Source organism: Phyllopteryx taeniolatus, chromosome 11 (assembly GCF_024500385.1).
Source record: "Phyllopteryx taeniolatus isolate TA_2022b chromosome 11, UOR_Ptae_1.2, whole genome shotgun sequence".
NCBI lineage: Eukaryota > Metazoa > Chordata > Actinopteri > Syngnathiformes > Syngnathidae > Phyllopteryx > Phyllopteryx taeniolatus.
Window position 1 is genome coordinate 21,068,382 of NC_084512.1, and position 22,216 is coordinate 21,090,597.

A 22,216-nucleotide genomic window follows, 5' to 3' on the forward strand; every position below is an offset into this window, starting at 1 on the left:
ATAATAACTTTAGTGTCGATACAATATTTATATAGGTGGTAAAGCAACCGTAAGGGGGAAAAAAAAAAAGTCTTTTTTTGTGCTTTTCTGCACTCAACTCTGAACAGTAACGTTAGCCCTAACTCTACTGTGGACTTTATAAGGTCACACAAAAGTCATTTCTGCCCACTCACTGACTTTCCAGATTGGGAAAAAATAAATAAAATGACCTGTCGAGCAGGAATGCTGCTAATTCCGCATCGGTTTCTGAATTTGCTTTCTTTACATTCAAATACATTCACAATGTGTTTAAAAAGTGTGTTTAATTAAGTTTTGAGTCTTCAAAGTGTTTCAAGTATGTGGGAGAGGTGAAACTATAAAAGAAATATTTTATTGTCTCTATATCGCAGATTTTCACTAATTGCATGCGGTTCTGCAGCGTATTCCCCAAGATAAACGGGGGGTTCACTGTTAAGTTTCTCCTTACTGTTGCTATAAGGGTGACAATGCAGACAGTTTATTGTTGTTGTTTTTTTTGTTTTTTTTTCTCCTTTCCAGCGTGGCACAGCGCTGCTTCTGGAGCACTTGGCAGGCAGCCTGGTGAGCACCATCTCGGTCACCACCCACTTGGACATCGCCCCCCAGCACCACCTTTTCATGAAAGGCCGCAACGGCAGCAACATCAAGCACATCACGCAGAGGACGGGCGCCCAGATCCACTTCCCCGACCCTAACAGCCCCCAGAAGAAGTCCACCGTCTACATCCAAGGCACCATCGAGTCGGTGTGCCTCGCCCGGCAGTACCTCATGGTGCGTATTTCGTGCTGGTTACCAGGAATGACTTCAACCTCTAAGATTGTTTTTTGTGGTCACGTTTTGGCACCGGGCATCTGTTCCGACCATATACTGATTCCCCAGTCTGCGTGGTAGCTATGATGGATGCCACAGTCGGACTAACATCAGCTTGGTATGCGAGGGATGCGCGGGCTTCGGGACGTTAACCACGATGACCTTTGGGGTTTGGGAAGAACCTTGGCTGGCTTTGCTTTGGCTCCGGCTAAAAATGTACATGTGCAGTTAAACAACAACTATTAAGCTGCCACATAGCTGCTAGTTAGACAAATTATCTTGACTGCTGCTAATGATAATGGTTTGCTCGGATTGCAAATAGCAATTCCAAGTTCTTTTTAGTCCATTATGTTTGGGTTCCTTAAGTGCTTTATGGTTCACATTTTTTTTAGGAAATCCTTGAGGCAAATCTACTTTGGCCTGTCATCATTTTTGGCCAATTACTAAATCAGGAGTGTGCTGAAGGGCCACATTTGATTTTAAAATGTTTGTTTTTAAATGTGTATGTAAAATATTGGATAATTTGAATACATAATAAAATAATTCATTCTCATTTTTAATTTATTTACTTATAATTATAAGTAATTAACGAATTATTTATTTTTTAATTCAAATCTACACTACCATTTAAAAGTTTAGGGCATAGGTGTCAAACTCAAGGCTCGGGGGTCAGATGCGGCCCGCCACATCATTCTATGTGGCCCGCGAAAGCAAATCATGCTCGTCAACTTCCGGGATTTTTGTTCAAATCTGTACCCGAATTCCAAATTGTCATAATAATAAACAATAATGTTGAGATATTGCATTTTTCTGTTACCAAACCCTTCTTCTACAGTAACTTAAACAGTACTTGAACAAACTATTATCCTCCTTCTGATTTCAAAACTAGTTATCCCTCAATTTGTTGTGTAATGGTAATAATATGATTTGGTGATTAAACATTTCACTGTTCTACCGGCCTCCGGAGGGAAAACATGAAATTGTCTGGTTGATGCCAAACATTTGAACAATTGTTTACATTTTATTATTCACAATAAGTTAATTAACCAAATTATAGGTTGAAACGTGAATACAAATGAAAATAAATAGTATATCATTTATTTTAGTTAACAAATTTTAAGAAAAAAAAAATGTATACTACTAAATCGACAGCACTTCTGGATAAGGTAAATTCTAAATTGGCTGGATTGCCAAAATTTGCCCACCCATGGAATGTTTCATCTGAACTGGTGCAGACGACACCTCGGCATAATGTAGGCTAATTTCTTCCTATAGCCGCCTATTTGCCATGGAGCACACTGAACAAATGCCAGAGCTATTGTGGTGACTGAACAGGGCTGTTTCATGCTTTGGAAACTAAAGAAGCAGCAAGAAAAACTGTTTTATGAATGTGGCGAAGGGCAGGCACGGGAGGTCGAGGGATCCAAAAACAAAAAGCGCGGAAGTAAGGCAGAAAGGCCTAAAATAAAACGTCAAGTGGAAGTACGGGACGGGGAGTCCTGCCTGTCAGTGTGTACTTTGTGATTTGGCCACTCACAGTCAGACTGTTGATTACAGCTCCAATCCGAAGCCCGTCAGAAGCAGCGCTACTCTGCTGCTAATTACACCTACTCGCAATAGGAGCGGCGGCCGTGCAGCGCTCGGCCCCAAAAATATAGATGTCCGTGGTCATGTGGTGGTGATAATGTGAAGCATATTGCACTTGGCGGAGTTTCCCCAAAATCAAGATGCAAAAAGTCCACCGGGGAGTCTGAGTATTTATTGGATTGGGTTTACCTCCCAGTCTACAAGCGATAATAGTATCGAGGATTTATGCCGTTGCTCCGGGAGCTGATTTTATAGGAAGAGCTAGACATTATGTGCACAACAAACATACACTCGCTGGCCAAAACACCCGCACAATACAAATAGGCAGAATTCTGCCATTATGAAGAACTAGAACAATGCTGACCTCTGCCAAGTCCGAAAAAGTGCAACAACCCGACTACAGATGTCCTTCCAATTGTCTTCCACTGAACACTTCTACTCGTAATTGCCACGTTTCCACTTGCAAACGCAGGTACTACAAGGTACTACAGTTGTTACCTGCTCAGGTAGAGTTCCAAGCATGCCAAGCCGGGTCTATGTTGGTCATGTACTATAAACCACTGCTGGTCGGGCAGTCATCACCTCGCATTTAACAATATACAGCTTAAAAAAAAAATTAGCAAAAAAAAAAAAAAAACGCACATGCTATCGTTGGCTAGTGCTAGACCACAGGTGTCAAACTCAAGGCCCGGGGGCCACATCCGGCCCGCCACATGATTTTATGTGGTCCGCGAAGGCAAATCATGTGTGTCAACTTCCATGATTCTTGTTAAAATCTGTACCAAGATTTCAAATTGTCATATATCCTAAATAACATTGAGATATTGCAAGCATTTTTGTGTTACCAAATATGAACAATAGTTGAAAAACCCATTACCCTTGATTTTTTATTCCAAAACTAGTTTATAAATTACGGGTGTAATAATATGATGAGGTGATTCGACTGTTAGGCTGTTACAGCCGAACAGGACAAAAAAAAAAAACAAAAAAAGATTTCCTGCTGCCCTTAGTCTCCTCTGGGGGAAAAAAAGAAATGAAGAAATTCTCTTCACTGTGGCGAACAGTTGAATGCGGACAATTAAATGAAATAAACAGTGGTTGTTTGTTTGGTAAGTCTCATTCTGAATGATACGTTCAGTGCAACTTATTTTTTTTGATCCCCCCGCCAAAGTTTCCTGCAGTGCTAATTTCAAGTGTGTCCCCATCCTTTCTTCGTTCAGGTTGATTTCCTTCTTCTCTTCTTTGTCTGTACTTTCTTCCCTCTTTCATCAATTTGCTTTCCTTCCTCTCTATACCTTCCTTTTTTCCTCTCTTCCTTCTTTACTTCCTTCCTTCCTTTCCTCAATTTGCTTTCCTTTCTCTCTCCCTTCCCTTCTTGCTCTCTTCCTTTCTTCCTCTCTTCCTTCCTTCTTTCCTCCCTTTGCTCAATGTACTTTCCTTCCTTTCTTCCTATCCTTCTTTCCTTCCTTCTTTCCTCAATTTCCGTTCCTATAAATTTCTACAAAATACGTGTAACATTTTATATTATTTTATGAAATACTTGGTGCAATTTTATTGTACATAATAAAGTAAAAAGAGTTGTAAAATAAACAATTTTATAGCTACAGTACATTTATTTATTTCATTAAATGGGTTAATTCTAAATAAAAAAAATTATTAAATTAAATTAAAGAAAAAATATATATATATATATATATATAATGAATACAATTAAAACATGATAATGAATTAGTTCATTGTCAAAATAAACTATTTTACGTACACATTCTCACTAATATACAAATCACCTGGCCCATCTATTTTTTTCAGAAGCACAAAACCTTTGCCCACCCCGGTGTAGTTGCCTGCAGTGCTGAAGCGTCATCCCTTTTTTCTTTGCGCTCCTCAGGGCTGCTTGCCGCTGGTGCTGATGTTCGACATTAAAGAGGACGTGGAGGTGGAGCCGCAGTGTATCACGGCCCTCATGGAGCAGCTGGATGTCTTCATCAGTATCAAACCCAAGCCGAAGCAGCCCAGCAAGGTATGGTCGTCGGAATCGCCAGCCTTGTGCCACTTGTAACGGAAAGAACAACATTCCATCATGAGCGTCTCGCGTCCTCAAAGGCGAGCGAGGGCGGTGTCGGTCTTTCCAATTGTATTAAACAAACATATTGACAGGTCGCATTTCAGTATGTGAGCGATTTAAAAAGGAAAAAGCAGGAAGGGAAAATCAAAGGGAATGGTGCCATGTTCACTCAGCGTCTGCCGCTTTAGAGAACCACAGTCTGTCCTCAAACTGCGTGCAAAGGAAAGAGGGCCAACCGGCTCCGTTTTGTGTATCAGGAAGACTTACTTGCATGCATTCTTAGTTAATAGGCGTGTAGATTCAAAGTGGTTATTATCGTATGAACAGTAGGGAAACATGTTTCCGCTGTACAGTGAAATTCAAACTTTGCATTCCACATGGAGGCCAACATAGTGTTAAGTTTAGGAAGGGAAAAAACACACACACATATATATATATCAAAACACAGAGAGAGAGCAGAAAAGCTACTCGCAAAAATGTTAGGGATATTTGGCTTTCAGGTGAAATTTCAGGATGAACCTAAATGATGAAGAGGATCATTTCAATTCTAATTGAACCAGGAAATGCAAATGAAAAAAAAAAAAGCGCTGAAACAATGAGCAGATGAACATGTGCACTTAAAAGTTCACTGGAAAGGTCAAATGAAGTTCACCTGCAAAGGTCATAGTGCATTTTCAGTTCCTCCTGACAATTCTCCCAGTATCCCTCACTTTTTATCAGCAGTATGTATATGTTAAGCTTCCACAGTGCATATTTTGCTTACTTTGGAGCAGTCCAGACACCCCAATTGTCCTTCAGTGGGCCTGGGGCAGAGTGCCTAACCTATATTGACGTACTGGGACTAGTGTAAGATGCCAAACACTGTTCCAAGACCCCCCCCCCCCCCCCCCCCCCCCCCATCCCGACCCTCCTAAGAACCCTTCACTTAAATATGTTAACGAGGTGACAGCAGTAGGCCCGTCCAAACACACCCTACTCCCTCAGCGCTTTGGCACAGTCCTAAAGAAAAGATTTAGATTCTGTTTTTAGAAGACTGGCAAAATGCAAACATGATTTTTTATTTTATTTTGTATTTTTTGATTTTTTTTTTGCCTGCATTTATGATGGTTTGTCATCCAAGAAAGCGGCGCTTGTCACCTGGCTTGAAACAGCCACGCTTTCTCCATAACACATATTGCATGAATTTTTTGGAACATTTTTGGTAAGTGGGAGTGTGTGGCTTTAAGTTCCATGAGTCTTTATGAAGATATTTACATCATGTATTAGTGCAGGCAAAGAGAATACATGTTATTTTGCATGGGACTGACAAATATTGTGGCTGTCTGTTTCTGATGGGTTGGTACTTTGCGTAACAGGTTATCCCTGATGTCATTTGAACAATAAAACTATGTATTTTTAAACATTTATAAAATTATATCTTTTATCATGTGCAAAAAGAATTACAAAAAATATATAATGTCTTTGCAAATCATATACTAGGAAAATACAAATAAAATGTGCTGTGTTTATACAAGGTCAGAAGTCAAACCAGATTTAATCCAGACCTAAATCAATTTTGGTGATTTAACATACTGATCACTGAATATAAAATGTATTTAAAAAATGGAAATTGATTTGTAAACAAATGAAAGAAAATCATATATTCTGTAATGTGCAAAAAAATATGACAGCAACAAAACTTCCTGTGTGTGTATACAGTCAGAAGTGAAACCAGATTTAATCCATATCTGAATGCCTTCAGGTGATGTAACACATTGATCAATTCATAGAAATAATATAATTCCTATATTGTGCAAACGTGTTTTTTTAGCAGATTTTGAACAAATTCGACATATACAACGTCAAACGTTGTAGTCAAAGCAATTCAAAGCCAGATCTGAACAAATTGAGTGATTGAGTGATACATTGAACACATCATGTAAAACAGATCATCGAATCATAATAAAAAATAATAATCAAAAAATGCAAAGAAATCATGTCCTTTGTATCCAATTTCACCATAACTTGGGCGACATAAAATCAAAGCAACTTTCCTTCAGATCTGATCCAGATTGGACATTTGGCAGCAATTGGCCCATTTAACTTATTTAACTTATACTATATATCTCTGTCATATCTCATCAGATCAGCGTGTAATTAGTTGTTTTTCTATGATCCCATTTCATATCCACAAATTCTTGCTCTCGATGAAACCTGATGTCCTTTTAGTTATTTCGATCCTGTTTTGTTGCGGTTTGCTCACTGACGTCCCCTAATGCTTTTTGCAGTATATTTTCCCATCCTATCAGCATCATCGTAAGCAGCATTTTAAAAACTTGCAGTAGTTGCCATCACTAGCATATGACGGTTAAGGTTTGGCTGTGTCACTTAATGATGTTGAAAATCCCATAAAAAAAAAAAAAAAAATGTTAAAATAAAAGCTGGATAAACCAGCAATTTGTGGTATCATTATTACATAGTAGTCAAATGTGTGTGATAATTGTCCCCACATGTTTCTCTCAGCTTTCCTGATCATAACTGTTTTTTTATTGTTGACGTTTATGCCTCCTGAGGTGACGTCAAAGGGAGGAACAATATCTCCTTAATATTTCCACGTGTATCTAAGTGAGCGTGATGTGCTAAAAAAAAAAAAAAGCCATCGTTCAAATGTTGCTCCCACACAGACGCTGTTTGTCATTCTAATCTCTTCTTAATTCCCCTCTTCCTTCCTCTCCATCTTGTTTGTCTCCCCCTTCGTCCTCCCTTTCACTCCCTATCGCTGCGTCCAACATTCCCAAACCCTCCGATCCCCTCCCATGCGCCTCACGTGTACTTACACACACACACACACATTTGATCATTTTCTTTGCTCTCACTTTTGTTGTGCAACCTTTTTACAGTCTGTAATAGTCAAGAGTGTGGAGAGGAACGCCGTGAACATGTACGAAGCCCGGAAGTTCCTCCTGGGCCTGGAGAGCAACGGCGTGTCTTGCTGCTCGCCCTCGGTGACCTTGAACCCGCCGGCTCCCAACGTGCCCTCGCCGTCCCTCATCTGCCCCGTTGGCCTGGACATCCTGGCCTCAGCTGGTCTGGGGCTCAGCAACCTGGGTATTAATAAGACATAGAAAATTGTCATAAGTGGACTGCTATTGGGAAATTGACACTTTTGGATTTATTTTAATTTACAGGGCATCCTGAAAGTGAAACTGAACACTTCACTTTTTCCACATTTTGTTACATTACAGCTTCATTCCAAAAGGGATTGAAGTCATTTTTTTCCCCTCAAAATTCTACAAACAGCAGGCCGTAATGTGAAAATGAAAAAAATAAAGTTTGCGTGTTCTCCCGTGGCTTCCTCACATATTCCCAAAACATCCATGTTAGCTTCATTGAGTGTAAATGGTCGTTTGTATATTTATGCCGTGCGATTGGCTGGCGACCAGCCCTGGGGGTACCCCCCCCCCCCCCCCTTGTCCAAAGTCAGCTGGGATAGGCTCCAGGTTACTCGCCACCCTCGTGGGACTAACTGGTGAAGAAGATGAATGGATGGAAAAAAACTGGGAAAACACAGCCTTTGCTTAATATTTTGTTAATATAACCCTTTGGCAGCAATTAGAGCCTGGTCTTTTTTAATATAATAAGGCTATAACATCACAAAATGTGGAAAAAGGGAAGCGGTGTGAATACTTTCCACATGCATGGTAACTTTCAGGATTATTTATCTTTGCCAACACAAGAATCCAATTGGTTTTTAATGGAACCCAACACAGAAAGAATTAAATCAGGTGGAGTTTTTTTCAGAGCTCATTTACTTTTCATTTTCAACCAAATAGAGGACAGGTGCCCAAAAAAAAAATCTGTGGATAGTTGAAATTGTGAATAGCCAATTGCGAATCCGCGAAGGAACACTGTATTTTAAGAATGCCTAAAAGTTGCCGTGTCATTAATTGTACAGAAACCTAGTACAAAATAGATTTAATGTAAATAATCGGTCGCAAAATTATAATATCATTCCATGCAGGCCCAGTGTTGTAGAATTGGTTTAAAGTTGGTGGATGAAACTGTGGACGGGCCCACATCCTGGCCGTTAGTAATTGCTACATGCTTCTCTTGCTCAGATTACAGAGGAGAGCCTGCCAGGAGAGTCCCGTGCCTTATTCCCGGAGCCAAACTAGCCCCTTGTTAAAGCCACAGACCTGCTTCTTTGTGTTTTCATACGCTGTGTTTAGGTTAAAGCGCTCAACGGCACATTGTCTCAATAACAAGCTTTCACTGGGTACCGAGACACGTCGGCTAGGTACCGACCTTGCAGAGACGCGAGAAATTCCGTCTCACACTTGCCTGCTGCCTCGATGGAATTTTTGTTAAACAGCAGGAAGAGTGAAATTATTTTCCCAAAGGCCTTGGCGTAACATGTGATTAGTTAAAGGAAAAAAAAAATAATCTTGAGCTTTGAGCGGACCTCCGCTAATCTATCTATCTTCTCCACAGGCTTCCTGGGTGCAACGGCATCACACTCGCTGGCCAACTCGCTGGCCAACTCGGCGGCCCCCAACGCCGTCCTAAACACCTTAAATTCCTCCATGAGCCCCCTGCAGGCCCCCAGTCCCGGCACCCCCACGCCCTCCCTCTGGCCCAGCTCGCTTACCAGCACCCAAGGTCTGTGTATGATATATATATATATATATATATATATATATATATAGTTTCAAAAAACATGCATGTTAGGTTCATAATTAATTGAGGACTATAATGTTTGTCTCTATGTGCCCTGCGACTGGCGACAAGTCCAGGGTGGTACCCAGCTTCTCGCCTAAAGTCACCCGGGATAGGCTGCAACTCACCCACCACCCTAATGAGGAGAAGAAAATGGATGGATGGATATTGCTTCCAAATATTTGACTCGTTATGCTTTCTCAGCCTTCTCGTCCCAGTTGATGCTGCACCCGGCCACCCACGCCACCCTGAGCAGCATCCTGCTGTCAGGCGTGCAGGGTTACACGCAGAGCACGCCCTCCCCTCCACCGGGCCTGGCGCCCATCGACAAGCAGCCCAACGGCGTCCCGGACTGCGCCAAGGCAGCCTGCGCTCTCAACGGTCACGTTAAGGTCAGCCCATTTTTCTCAACTCTGTGTTCTTTTTAAATGACTTAATTTCATATATTGACTTTGCACCTTCTGCGCAGCATCCGGCTTCCGTCTACGGGAGGATAGCCACCGCGTCACTCGCCGAAACGGTTTTGAGTCCAGCGCCGTGCGACTCTGTCCAAGAGGCCAGCGGACACAGTCCATCAGAACCACTGTCGAGCAAGTCCAGCGCCGATGAAGGTACCCATCGCATTCACACATTTTTTCTTTTTATTATCAATTAAATGTGTGGGCATACTATAGTAACTAAGTATGTACATTTTATTTACAGAACACTTCACAGAAAGGACTTACAAATTGCTTCAGGCAGTCATACATATATTAAATGCATAAACAACATTTCACATTTAATTCAAAAAACACAAATCAATTCACTTAAACTGAATCCAAATAAAAAGTATACATTCTATGTACTTTCTTCCAACAGGATTTATGAATGGTAATTATTTATAATATGATCTTTAATATTGTTTTTCTATGAATTTTGAATTTTATGAATGAATTTGTGGGCCCTACCCCCCATGACAGTCACTCGGTGAGCTTGTGAAATATTACTTCACATATCGACCAGGTCAAAATGGCCTGCACTCTGTCCAAGTTGCATCATGTGTCATTACGTAGAGAAACAAAAGTGCTGCTCAAATATGAAGTGTAATTTATGTGCCATATAAGCGCATTCTGCAGATGTTGTTGTATTGTGGGTCACGTCTGGGTCAGTTCCGGACTACAGCCGCCCTCTTTTATCCATCTATCAAACTGTTTCTACTACTTTCATTAGCAGGCTCGAAATACTTTTGAATGGATTGTATACAAATATGCCTGTCCACCTTTCAAGAGGGGAGTATTTGTGTTTGGTGATATGTCCATGCCTACATCCACACATTGAACTACTGCCTAAAAGAGTTGGACAGTGTCATTACGCAGTGGCTGACATGAATGAGAAAGGACTGGTCCGTAAAAGTAAAACCAAAAATGCGGTAGTAAAATCTCTGCTTCGAATGCTGCATAAAAGACTAGAGAATTTGGGATTCTTTCACATTTTGAAATGATAGTGTGCAATGTGTCTGGCAAAGCTGAACTGGTTTACACTCTTCTATCGCCAACACAAGGGATCAGTGTTGGCTAATTTAATGAAGCCTACCGCCGATAGCTATAAGGTATTGTAATGCCCCACAAGTGCTCAAGGATAGACACAGCTTCAATCGCTTTATTGAACAAACGGTAACAAAATTAACACGTAATAATCATTCGTGCCCGATGCCCACAACGGTGAGCCGTTTAACTGCCAGCCTTCACCAGAGCTCACAACTGTTAATGCCGTCATTCACTTGACGCCCACGTCGCTCACCAGACCAGGCCCGGCATTTTAAAGCCATACACATGCAAAGTCACAGATGATACAGTTTACAACATCAGAATTGCGACCGCAAGTGGACAATAATAATACCTGCACTTCACATGTACATTTTGTCCTTCAATAATGAAAAATAAAAATAAAAATCTGATTGCTCAATTCGTCAATGGCATAATCTGTGGAATAATTGATGATAAAAAAAATATTCGATAGCTCCAGCCCTAGTAGAAAGACACCTGAGGAATTAAATTGTGGGGAGGAGAGCATAAAATGTCTCCTTTTAAATAATCTATGAATATATAATTGAGTAGTATCTAAAGCTTTATGTAAGTTTTTAAGCCCCTTGAAGAATACCTCAAATGAACTTATTTCCCTATGCAGTTCTTAACCTCACAGTGTGTGTTTATTTCGTGCGAGAGTTTCTGCCCTCCTCGCGGTGCACGCAGGCGGTTTTCCCCCTCGAATCGGTCTCTCTCACGCGTCTCCTTTTCCTCGCGTGTTTACCAAAGCCGTCTTCCCTGACTTGGTGCGTCACGCGCAGGTTTCCTCTCCTTCCCTCCTTCCCTACTTGCTTCCATCACCTCCTCCTGTGTCTCACAGTGTTTGGACTGGCTCGCCCCCCCCCCACCCCCCCCTCCCTCCCTCCTGGCTTTGCTCAGTTTTTTTTTTTTGTTTTTTTTCAGGGTGGGCTGTTCCATCGTGAATCCCCCGAGAGCTCTATGAGATCGTCTGACATCATGTTCTTTTTCTCGGCCGTGCAGAACTTAAATGCATAGTCATACAGTGTTGATTACACGCATGTGAACTCTCACCCATCCTGTTGCACAGCATATAGCGAAAAGCTGATTTACAGCTGCTGATTTCACTAATCCATAAATCTGCCGGGACCTTTAACGCAGTCTTTGTTTATGTCTTCCAGGCTCGGACACGTTTGTGGAGGTGGGCATGCCAAGGAGCCCCTCGCACTCGGCCAGCGGCAGCGAGCTGAAGCAGATGCTGGCCTCGTGCAAGACGTCGTCGGGAAAACGGCAAGCCGTGGAGCTCCTCCAGGGCACCAAGAATTCCCACCTACAGTATGTCAGACTTCAGTAATGATTGACACTAGATTTTGTGTGTTAATGCCTTCACGCGACCATTCTAAGCTACACTCATGATGCATAGAAGTCCTCTTGATGCCTTTGGAAGAAGATTTCAATTGAGCTTTGCCATTTGAAAAACTCCAACAATAACAATTTTGTAAGATTCATACAAAATACACTGAAATTAGTAAGAGACTGACAACCTTTTGTATAGTCCCCTGCAATATTTCCATTAGATTAATGTTAAAAGCTCATATGAAATAAATAAACTATATCATGTAATAAAAGTAAAAAGAGATACTGCAATTATGTACCTGAATAAAAATCAAACATATAAGACAATTGAACATAGCATCGTTCAAAAACAATACATCTATTTTAAAAAATGTAAACAAATAAGACACTAAAACAAGGGCAGTCTCGTGTTGTGTAGAAAGCCAAGAAACAGAAATAGGCCTTTAAAAATGGACAGCAAAGAAGCTTGTCTAAAGTACACTGCGAGGTCATCCCATAGTTTGGGACAGGCAACAACCACAACAAAAAAGCCCTATCCCCTCTGAGCTTCCCCTGATACTTTAGCACCTCCATGAGCAACTGGTCACCTAAACCACCAGGCAAGAGTGTAGGGATGGAGCAATGAGACGAGTTTGAGATTTGAAAACAATTAGCAGAATCGAAAGTGAACTCTAAAGTGCACAGGCAGCCAGTGGGGTTGCTGTGCTCCCTCTTACGTGTTGCAGTTAAGAGGCCAGCGTTAGCATTTTGAACCAACTGGAGACGTTTGAGGAAGGACTGCCTAACTCCAAAGTAAAGGGCATTACAGTAATCCAGCCGAGATGTGAAATGCAAATTTACGTAAGTAAATTAATATGTAATTGAATAGTTAATGAAAAAAATACACATGTAATTTAAATGTTAATTAAAATAAACTGGGTTTAAATATTGGCAGATATATTATATGTATTTGCACATGATCTTTTAGAAAATTGATGTATAAAATGGAGTGCCATTTGTCTTTGTTCACAAAATTCACATTTCCTGTGCAGTTCCGATTGCCTCCTGTCGGACGCCGAGTCCAGTTCGTCAGACAGCCCTGTGGCTGACAAGAGGGCGCCGGGCAGCGAGCGGGCGGCCGAGAGGGCGGCGCAGCAGAACGAAAGGGAGCGCATCAGATTAGCCCCGCAGACCTCCTTCGCCAACATGCAGGTTCGTGCAAACGCATACTGTACGTACAAAAATACAAACAGGTCTTTACTATACTTCCTTACTATACTAAGGAATACTGTTTGTTTACAGGCATTTGACTATGAACAGAAAAAGCTGCTGGCAACCAAAGGTGAGTTAACGTGTGTGTGTGTGTTTGTGTGTGTGTGTGTGTGTTCGTGTATACCTTCCTTTTGTCAGTCAAAGGTTCTTTATATTAACCAATAAGCACGGATTGGCTCGTATTAGCTGTGCTGCATTTATTTATGTATGTGCAATAATAGTAATTGTTTTTGACTCTATTTTATTATTATTTTATTAAATGATTGGCTAATTAATTGTAATTAAATAAAATGCAAATAATAGCATTAAAAATTGGAATGATTTATTCTTGTATTCTCATAAAGCACTTTTTTTCATATTTCTACATATATATTTTAACTTTTTTTTTTTTACCGAATCTACGAATGACCTGGCCCATCTGTCTGTTTTAAAAGTCAAAGTTGGCACTTGAGCACAAAAGTTTGCATACCCCTCATCTCACCCCAGAAGAGTTGTTAAAACTCAGATGTAGTTTAGCATGTGCAAATATTATAAAAAATATAGTAGTCAAAATCTCAAATACTTAACTTATTACTCCTTATATATTGGTACCTTTTACTTATTTGCATGACCAAGCGTGTAAATAACTCGTTGGCTCGCAAAAAAAAAAAAAAAAACACACACACAATAAAACTCAGAAGTTGAGGCACTCATAAGTCAAGATACCGCTTTGTTGTTATTCTCACATTGCAAAATAATATATCTTTAATTTTAAAAAATGTGGGGGAAATAGGGAGGAAATTAACTGGTGCAATCAATTATGTACACATGTTCACGCAGCTATGTTGAAGAAGCCCGTGGTGACGGAGGTGCGGACTCCGACTAACACCTGGAGCGGTCTTGGTTTCTCCAAGTCCATGCCAGCCGAAACCATCAAGGAGCTGAGGAGAGCCAATCACGTGCCCTACAAGCCCAGCATGAGCACCACCTATGAGGTTTGCCTCCACTCTCCCCTTTTGGACCATACGGATCAATGTCTCTGTACCCAATATTGACTTTTCAGATGCGTTTGCCGCCTGTAATATTTGGGTGAACTTCCTCCCTCAGGGTTCCCCGCTGTCCCTGTCCCGCGCCAGCAGCCGGGAGGGCGTGGCCAACGGCAGTGACTCGGACAACTGGCGGGAGAGGAACGGCACGTCGAACGGGCTGCAGGCCCACGCTGAGTTCCCCGCCGCTGTGAGCAGTCCCAAGAGGAAGCAGAACAAATCTGGTCAGCAGCGTGACGTTGCATTGCATGGAGCGCAGTTCTATTAAATTTAACTAGAAGCTTGGTTACTATTCACATTTATTTATTAGATTTATTATTATTATTATCTGTGATCATGATAAAGTTATTAAAGGTTCAGGTTTAGCCGTAAAGTTACGTGTGTTAGTTATGTGCTCTTATACTAAATAAAAACGGCTTCTCTCTATTGAACTAAAGTTGCCCTCGGGTGACAGCTGCTCTCGATTCCGCATCATTACTCTTGGTCAGTGAGCCCAATTCTCGGCACGGTTGCCATGGCAATTGGCCTCCATGACTTTTTGGGGTGTGGGCTGTATTTTTTTTTATGTCAAATATCGACAAACCTTCCAGCAAAATGTTTCTCCGCTCTTGCAAGTCTGCCATTTTAAGAAACTATATGCACATTAGGCGGAACGGTGGCCGACTGGTTAGAGTGTCAGCCTCACAGTTCTGAGGACCCGGGTTCAATCCCCGGCCCCGCCTGTGTGGAGTTTGCATGTTCTCCCCGTGCCTGCATGGGTTTTCTCCGGGCACTCCGGTTTCCTCCCACATCCCAAAAAAAACATGCATTAATTGGAGACTCTAAATTGCCCGTAGGCATGACTGTGAGTGCGAATGGTTGTTTGTTTCTATGTGCCCTGCGATTGGCTGGCAACCAGTTCAGGGTGTACCCCGCCTCCTGCCCGATGACAGCTGGGATAGGCTCCAGCACGCCTGCGACCCTAGTGAGGAGAAGCGGCTCAGAAAATTGATGGATGGATATGCACATTACAAAATACCATCCATTTATTTATGTTCTATAATTTAAACATCTAAGCGAGAAGACAAATGTATGATAAAATACACTACTCAAACTTCTACTACAACTTCCTCTTTGCTAGGTGCCAACTTTTTACATCTTGTTTTATTTTTGCCTTTGTATTTTTTTGACGGACAGCCGCTGAACATTACCTGAGCAGCAGCAACTACATGGACTGCATTTCATCGGTGACGGGCAGCAACGGCTGCAGCCTCAACTCCTCGCTCAAAGGTTCGGACCTGCCCGAGCTCTTCAGCAAGCTGGGCCTGGGGAAGTACACCGACGTCTTCCAACAACAGGAGGTAAGCGGGGAGCAAGACGCAATGCCCATAATCTGGACAAATGTATCAGGAAGTGGAAGAATTTGTGTTTTCTTTGCAGCTATAAGAGCTTACACTCTTTGGGAAGACCGTCTAAACAGGTGTCTTTCCCCATTCACTGATAAAGGAGGGGCGAGTTCAGCCTAACGAGTTTTGATGAGCTTGATATCAGGGCTTAAGTCAAGTTCTTCCACATTAAACTAATCCAACCATGCCTTTATGGACCTTGGGAACAGAAAAGGGTTTTCGACAAATTCCCCATAAAGTCGGAAGCATACAGTTGTCCAAAAAGTTTGGCAATGATGAAGAATTTACCTTCAAGGGAACCTCAGGATTCTAGTGTAACTTCTTAATTGAACTGTTAATCGGTTGACATTTGTGTCTTGTGAAACTAGTCATTAAAGCGTCTTGTTGCGGATACCAGATCGACCTCCAGACATTCCTGACTCTGACCGACCAGGACCTAAAGGAACTGGGCATCACTACCTTTGGCGCCCGCAGGAAAATGCTACTGGCCATCTCAGGTATTTCAATAGCGGCAAATTCTATCGTGTTGAAGTGCTGTTAATAATCGTTTGTGCAGATCAGTCAATTACACTGGCACCTTGTATTACAAGTTAATTCGATCTGTGACCAAGATCCTAACTCATACACTATCTAATCCATTACCACTATAGTCTCCCTATTGCGTGTTCGCATTAGTAATGGTGGATCGCGCTCAGGAAAATGGAAAATAAAATAAGTAATATTTCTTTGCAGCAGCAAGATTGCAGTAAAATGGATTCATTTACATTCTTTGCGGATGAGCGTGTCTATGTTTTTATATTTTTCCGCTCTGTGATGATGCTTTTGTTCTGTTGACACAGCGGCTCCGACGCTCATGTTTGGGTGTCATTCTTGGTCAGTGATGTCATGTTTTTGGACTCGACAGTAGTGTAGCTGCAGTGATTTTGACTGGAACAAGGCAGGAGAGCGTGTACGGGAAAATGGGCTGAAAAATATAAGCACTTCTATCCATCTTTTTTCTATAACGCTTGTCACGGGTGAGCTGGAGCCTATCCCAGCTGACTTTGAGTGAGAGGCAGGGGTCACCAGTCAATTGCATCAAAACCACCGTTAACACAAACATTTACACCTGTGGACAATAAAGTGCACGGGTGTCAAACTCAAGACACGGGGGCCAAATCCATCCTGCCACATCATTTTATGTGGTCCACGAAAGCAAATCATGTACGTCGACTTCATGTTTCTTGCTAATATACCAAAATGGCAAATTGTCTTCTTTGTTAATAACACTGAGAAATGGCATGTATACTAACCCCCCTTTCAACATAAACTGAATAATAGTTCAACAAACAATGTTTTACTGGCTTCTGGTTTCAAAACTAGTTCAATTCAATTGTTCGTATATATGTAATAATATGAGGCGATCATACATTTATTTGGGTTCACAGTTATAACGGTCTTCCGAGGGAAACCGTAACGAGTTTGACACACCTGATAGTCATCGATGAACTTTTAACATTCAAGTTTTTGGAATGTGGAAGAAAGCCAAAGTGCCCGGAGGAGTAATCTGAGTTGAGATTCAAACCCAGAACTTCTCAACTGTGAAGCTGCTGGCTGTTTTCCCTTTCACCCGCTCACAATTGTAAAATCCCTTAGCCTTCTCGGTAGACAACGTAATTAATTGTAATGTAAATTTGCCTCTTGGAACGTTGACGATTTGATTTCCAATGTAAAGATCTACCGCAAGCTGTTTTTGGAAACAGTAAAAAAAAAAATGTGGTCAGTAACCACAGCAGATACCTGTACTTTTACTGCGAGTAACGCAATGTGAACTAATGGTGGCCGGACGCTCTGAAAGGTATTGCCGCCATCTCATGTGGAGTGTCTGAATCTCACTCCTAAGTCAAATTTTTGCTTGCAAAAAATCGACCAAGATCAGAACTTGAAAAACTAAATCTATAAAACGGTACCACGGTACTACTTTCCTATTAGCCAAGGGCTTTGGCGCCACCTTGTGTCATCCTGTAGGGTTGTAAAAAGAGACTTCCGGGCCAATAGCTAAGGATAAGATTCCACAGGGGGAAAAAAAAGCTGTTGAATTTGTGAATGGTGAACTGCGAGTAGGGTTTTAGGTACTGTGACTGATTTTTTTTGCTAATCTTGCTTCCAATGTGGGCTCTCATTTCAGAACTTAACAAGAACCGGCGGAAGCTATTCGAGCCCCCCATCCGGTCGTCCTTCTTGGAAGGGGGCGCGAGCGGTCGCCTGTCCCGTCAGTTCCACGCCGACATGGCCAGCGTCAGCGGGCGGTGGTAGGCCGTCCTGTCCAGTCCTGTCCCGTCCCAGCGGCGTCCTTTTTTTTCAAGGCCCAGCGCCACCTTTTTCATTCGGTTGCTGCACCTCTATCAAGCTCAGACTGTTCACAGCGCCATCTTGTATAAACATACAGTTAAAAGCCATAGTTTGCCTTCCAAGTACCAACCAACATTGGGGGGGGGGGGAAAAAGGGATTCTGAGGTTCAGTGGTCACACCTGTCCGAGCCATTAAGTCTATCCGAAGCATTTCTGTGTGGCGCTTCTGACTAAAGGTACTCCAGTATTTCAAGGGAACAGGCAGAATGATTAGTACAATCATTTTACCCACTGACGCCGCAGCAGCTGTGTCGGTGACATGCACTTTAATGTTACTAGACTTTTGCCTGTGAACGCCTTCATTGCTTAGATTGGAATATTGATAATAATTATGCATTGGACTTAAAAAGCACAGATCTTTTTTTGTGTGTGTGTGTGTACCAAGCCAAATGTAAGCACTTAGCTTGCCCGATTGGGGGTGGGAGGGCATGCCCAAGCAAAGTGCAAAGTAGGTCAGCGCACCAAAGTCGTGTCGTGTACCAAAAAGGGAAGTGTAGAGTGTTTTGATTAGGAACATACCTCCGAAGTCAATGTTTATGTTCAGCAGCTGTTGCGCCATCTCGCCATCGTATTTCTTAGACAAAAATTTGTACTCTTTTTATGATTTTTTTTTTTTTTTTTTTTTTTTTTTTTTTTTAACTACCATGTTAGGGGAAAGGGGCAGGATGTATAATGGTAATCCGTTTACATGTGTATTTTTGTATACGTCATGAATGACTTAATATGATTATTTGGTATTATTATTGTCATTTTATGTTCGTTTCTCAGTCTGTGGAGTGCTTCAATGGCCGCAGCAGGTTTTCGTCTGTTTGTTTATAGCACATGCTTTTTTTTTTTTTTTTTTTTTTTTCCCTCCTTCTTCTTCTTTCTTCCTGTCCCGTCTGTTGTTTGTCAGCGTTGGCCTCTCGGTGGCCTCGAAATCCCACAATGCACTCCTCTGCCTTCTCTGTGGAGCATGGACCTCATTAGAGAACTTTTTGTAGCCTCAAGTGCCAGTTAACTTTTTTTTTTTTTTTTTTTTTTGCGTGAAGAAGGGATGTTTTGCTCTGAAAATGACTGCATCTCACAGTGAAAATAAAAACGGTATTTGAAGGAATGCAATGAAAAGCTACAATGATCCACCATCATATTTTTGGGTCATCTTAATACCCGTGAAGCACCATTTAATTAAACGAGAGGACTATATATCATATTTACAGTAAATCAGAATTCTCAAGTTTGTCAGACATGTTATTGAAGATTTTGACGCTAGATTTGAAGCTCAAGTGCAATTAAGAGTCGTCGTGTTAATATTTTTCAGTATTACAAATGAAGAATGAAGATTTTCTTTTTTTGTGTGTGTAAAAGGTGCCTTAAAAGATTGACCGCCTGTCGAGCGCAGATGCATCAAAAGCATCGAAACTATGACGGAAAATACCAGCAGGAAATAAATGAGTGCCTTTCCCTTTCATTCTAATTTTTCAACCACTTTCACCTGTTTGACGTCTATTTACGGTTGTTAATAACTCTACAGTGCAGTGAATTATTTTCTGACAAGGTTGCCGATGCAAACGGGATATTTTAGTTTTTTATATAGAAGTCTTTTAAAAAAAAAAAAAATACAAAATGTAAACTGTTACTTTATGCTGAGGCACTACATGGAAAATGTTGTGACTCGTTTTGTTGTCCTTCCAAGGTCAGCTTCTTGTCTTAACCGGTGAATGTTGTGTTAAAAAAGCACTTCGTCCGAGGTGCGATGTTTTTGTTTTGTTTTTTTCCATGGCTCATTAAGGGACTCATTCTGTCAAAAAAGTTTACTAGCGGCTCCTCTCATTAAGTCATACAGCCGTCAATGTGCGGTTGTATTGTTTATTGCCAAAAAGGTTCTATTTGAAGACGTCTTCGTACTGCAGTTTTCTGGTACATTTATAACTCATGTAAAACCACTAAGAGATTTCTGGAACATTTGTGCAACTTTTCAATCCTGAACAATTGTTGTTGTTATTTTTTTGTTAGGAAAAGATACAATTCTGCACCCAAGGATTTGTGCATCGTGGCCAAAAAGCTATTGTTCACAGTCTGATATTCCAGTTGTCTTATCATAACGAATTATTATTATTTTTTTCAGTTTTTAATAAGCCATGAATCAGGCACACGCAAAAAAACATGTTCAAACATTGATATTCTGAAGGTAATAAATGTATGCCAAATTCCTCTTTTCTTTTCTTGTGGTTGGTCTGGGAACTCTTCCATCTGGTGTGCGGTTATCTTCAAAATGTTGCAGTGAGACTCCAGGGAAGCTCAGAGTGGAGAATCATCGCTCTCGCTATCCAAAAGCTTTGAATTCTCTTGCTACCTTTCTGCTTCCAGAACATTCTCATGCAGCTGATATGCAAAACGGTTCTGCACTGTGTCTGGTGTATTTTTAGGCAGAATGAAGCCAGTAAAAATAATATTTTTTTGCTGTGATATGGTAGTACATGCACATTTTCTTGCAATTGTGAGTGCTGAATCGGATCAACTCTGTCTCTTATGCTTATCATAAATTCAAAATGTTCAATCCATATGGAAGATATCGATTTAATCCAATTGGTGTGATCGTAACGTATGGACACGACTTGAATTGTAGTATCTCAAACCAAAATTATGTTTTTCCATGAACCCTCTCATATATTACTCGCATATTTAATAGCTGATCATTACATGTACACTACTCACAAAACGTTTGGGATATTCGGGTTTTGGGGCTAAATTGCGTGATGAACCTAAAGTGCACTATGACCTTTACAGGTAAATTTAATTTGACCTTTTCCAAACTTTTTAATGTTCAGTGTTTCAGTATTTTCTGCATAAATTGTTGTTCTCTAACAATGAGCTGAAGTGCAAAATTCACCACAAATTTCCAAGGACATCCACTTCTATGCCTTTCTGTTACTCTTCTAGTCTCACTGTATCTCTGTTAGAAGCCTTGGCACTGCTGATCAATTGTTAGGTGTCGTCTGGCATGGTGAATTTGATTGTTTAAAAATGGAAGGGGAAAAAACAACAACATTGAACCAGGAAATGTATTGGTGGATTCATGGATCCAAAAGTTCCTCCCAACATTCCCAAAACATGCATGTGAGGTTCAGTAAATATTCAAAATCGTCCATCGGCCTGAATTCCAGTGAATGGTCATTTGCCTCTACATTGCTGTCCATTGAGTTTTGCTTCTATAGCAATGACTTCATGTCAAGCCTCAAGGGGGCAGTGTTGATGCTTAAAACAGACCTTTTAAAGGCGGTGGTGCACAATCACAGCAGTAGTGAGTCGACTGAGACCAAATTATTCATTTGGATCAGCACCACACACGCTCATAGATACATACTGACATTGAGCCTTTATAGGCCACCTCACGTGGACTTTAGTGAGTTTTGTGTGATCCATCTTGACTCACGTTTAAGTTTCCATGTTGTCCTATAGAGTTTTGATGCATTTGGCACTGAGCGTTTAAATTTTGAAGAGGAGAAATGCCCATTTTGTAATGTTATTTTACTATAAAATCCTAGACCTGCACATCTTTCGGCGTTTATCTGGCTAGCTGATGCCCAACCCACAAGAAAAGTCACCTGCTTTAGATATGAGTGATATAATTTTTATACATGGGGTGTATTTTTGTTTTGTTTGGGTTTTTTTTTGGATCAAATTAATTACATTTGCATTTAACTGCTTTTATTTAGTTCATTCATTTAAAGTTATTGTGTTTATCTGAATGTTCAGAATGTTTTGAGTCATTTACGTGTGATGTCATCCAAGTGTCAGATGGACAGTGGCGGTGGTGAGGAGGGCGTAGGAACAGGTGGCACCACCGAAGCGTCTGTTCGTCAACAGCGTGTGAATCACTTGCACTTTTTCCCTCCGTCACCATTTTTTTTTCTTTCCGCCATACAAGCTTTCCCGCCTTTGTTTGTTGTGTAACAGCGCCGCACTGATGACTGTGTAAATACTGCTTTCTCTGAGTTAATATGCAGGAGGCTGCAGTGAGAAAACATTTATTACAGTGCCAGTTGCACACATGGATGCACCGCGGGGGATTAGAGCGATTTTAAAGCTTCCTTTTGGGGGCAAAAAAGAAATGCAACAACCATGCTC

The 22,216-nt window shown here is 41.2% G+C and overlaps 1 protein-coding gene across 3 annotated transcripts in view; it reads left to right on the forward strand.

Annotated features, from left to right (window-relative positions):
• Positions 1–20,298, forward strand: part of LOC133485574 (protein bicaudal C homolog 1-like) — a 68,258-nt gene extending 47,960 nt beyond the window's left edge. For all 3 annotated transcript variants that reach the window (XM_061789493.1, XM_061789494.1, XM_061789495.1), the window contains 14 exons: positions 538–789; positions 4,304–4,435; positions 7,360–7,567; positions 8,951–9,118; positions 9,380–9,567; positions 9,645–9,786; positions 11,880–12,033; positions 13,086–13,245; positions 13,336–13,375; positions 14,125–14,279; positions 14,392–14,554; positions 15,507–15,670; positions 16,113–16,212; positions 17,883–20,298. In XM_061789493.1, coding sequence (XP_061645477.1) covers positions 538–789; positions 4,304–4,435; positions 7,360–7,567; positions 8,951–9,118; positions 9,380–9,567; positions 9,645–9,786; positions 11,880–12,033; positions 13,086–13,245; positions 13,336–13,375; positions 14,125–14,279; positions 14,392–14,554; positions 15,507–15,670; positions 16,113–16,212; positions 17,883–18,010 — 2,154 coding nt within the window. In that variant the 3' untranslated portion in view covers positions 18,011–20,298. The remainder of the gene's footprint in view (positions 1–537; positions 790–4,303; positions 4,436–7,359; positions 7,568–8,950; positions 9,119–9,379; positions 9,568–9,644; positions 9,787–11,879; positions 12,034–13,085; positions 13,246–13,335; positions 13,376–14,124; positions 14,280–14,391; positions 14,555–15,506; positions 15,671–16,112; positions 16,213–17,882) is intronic.
• Positions 20,299–22,216: the final 1,918 nt, after the last annotated feature.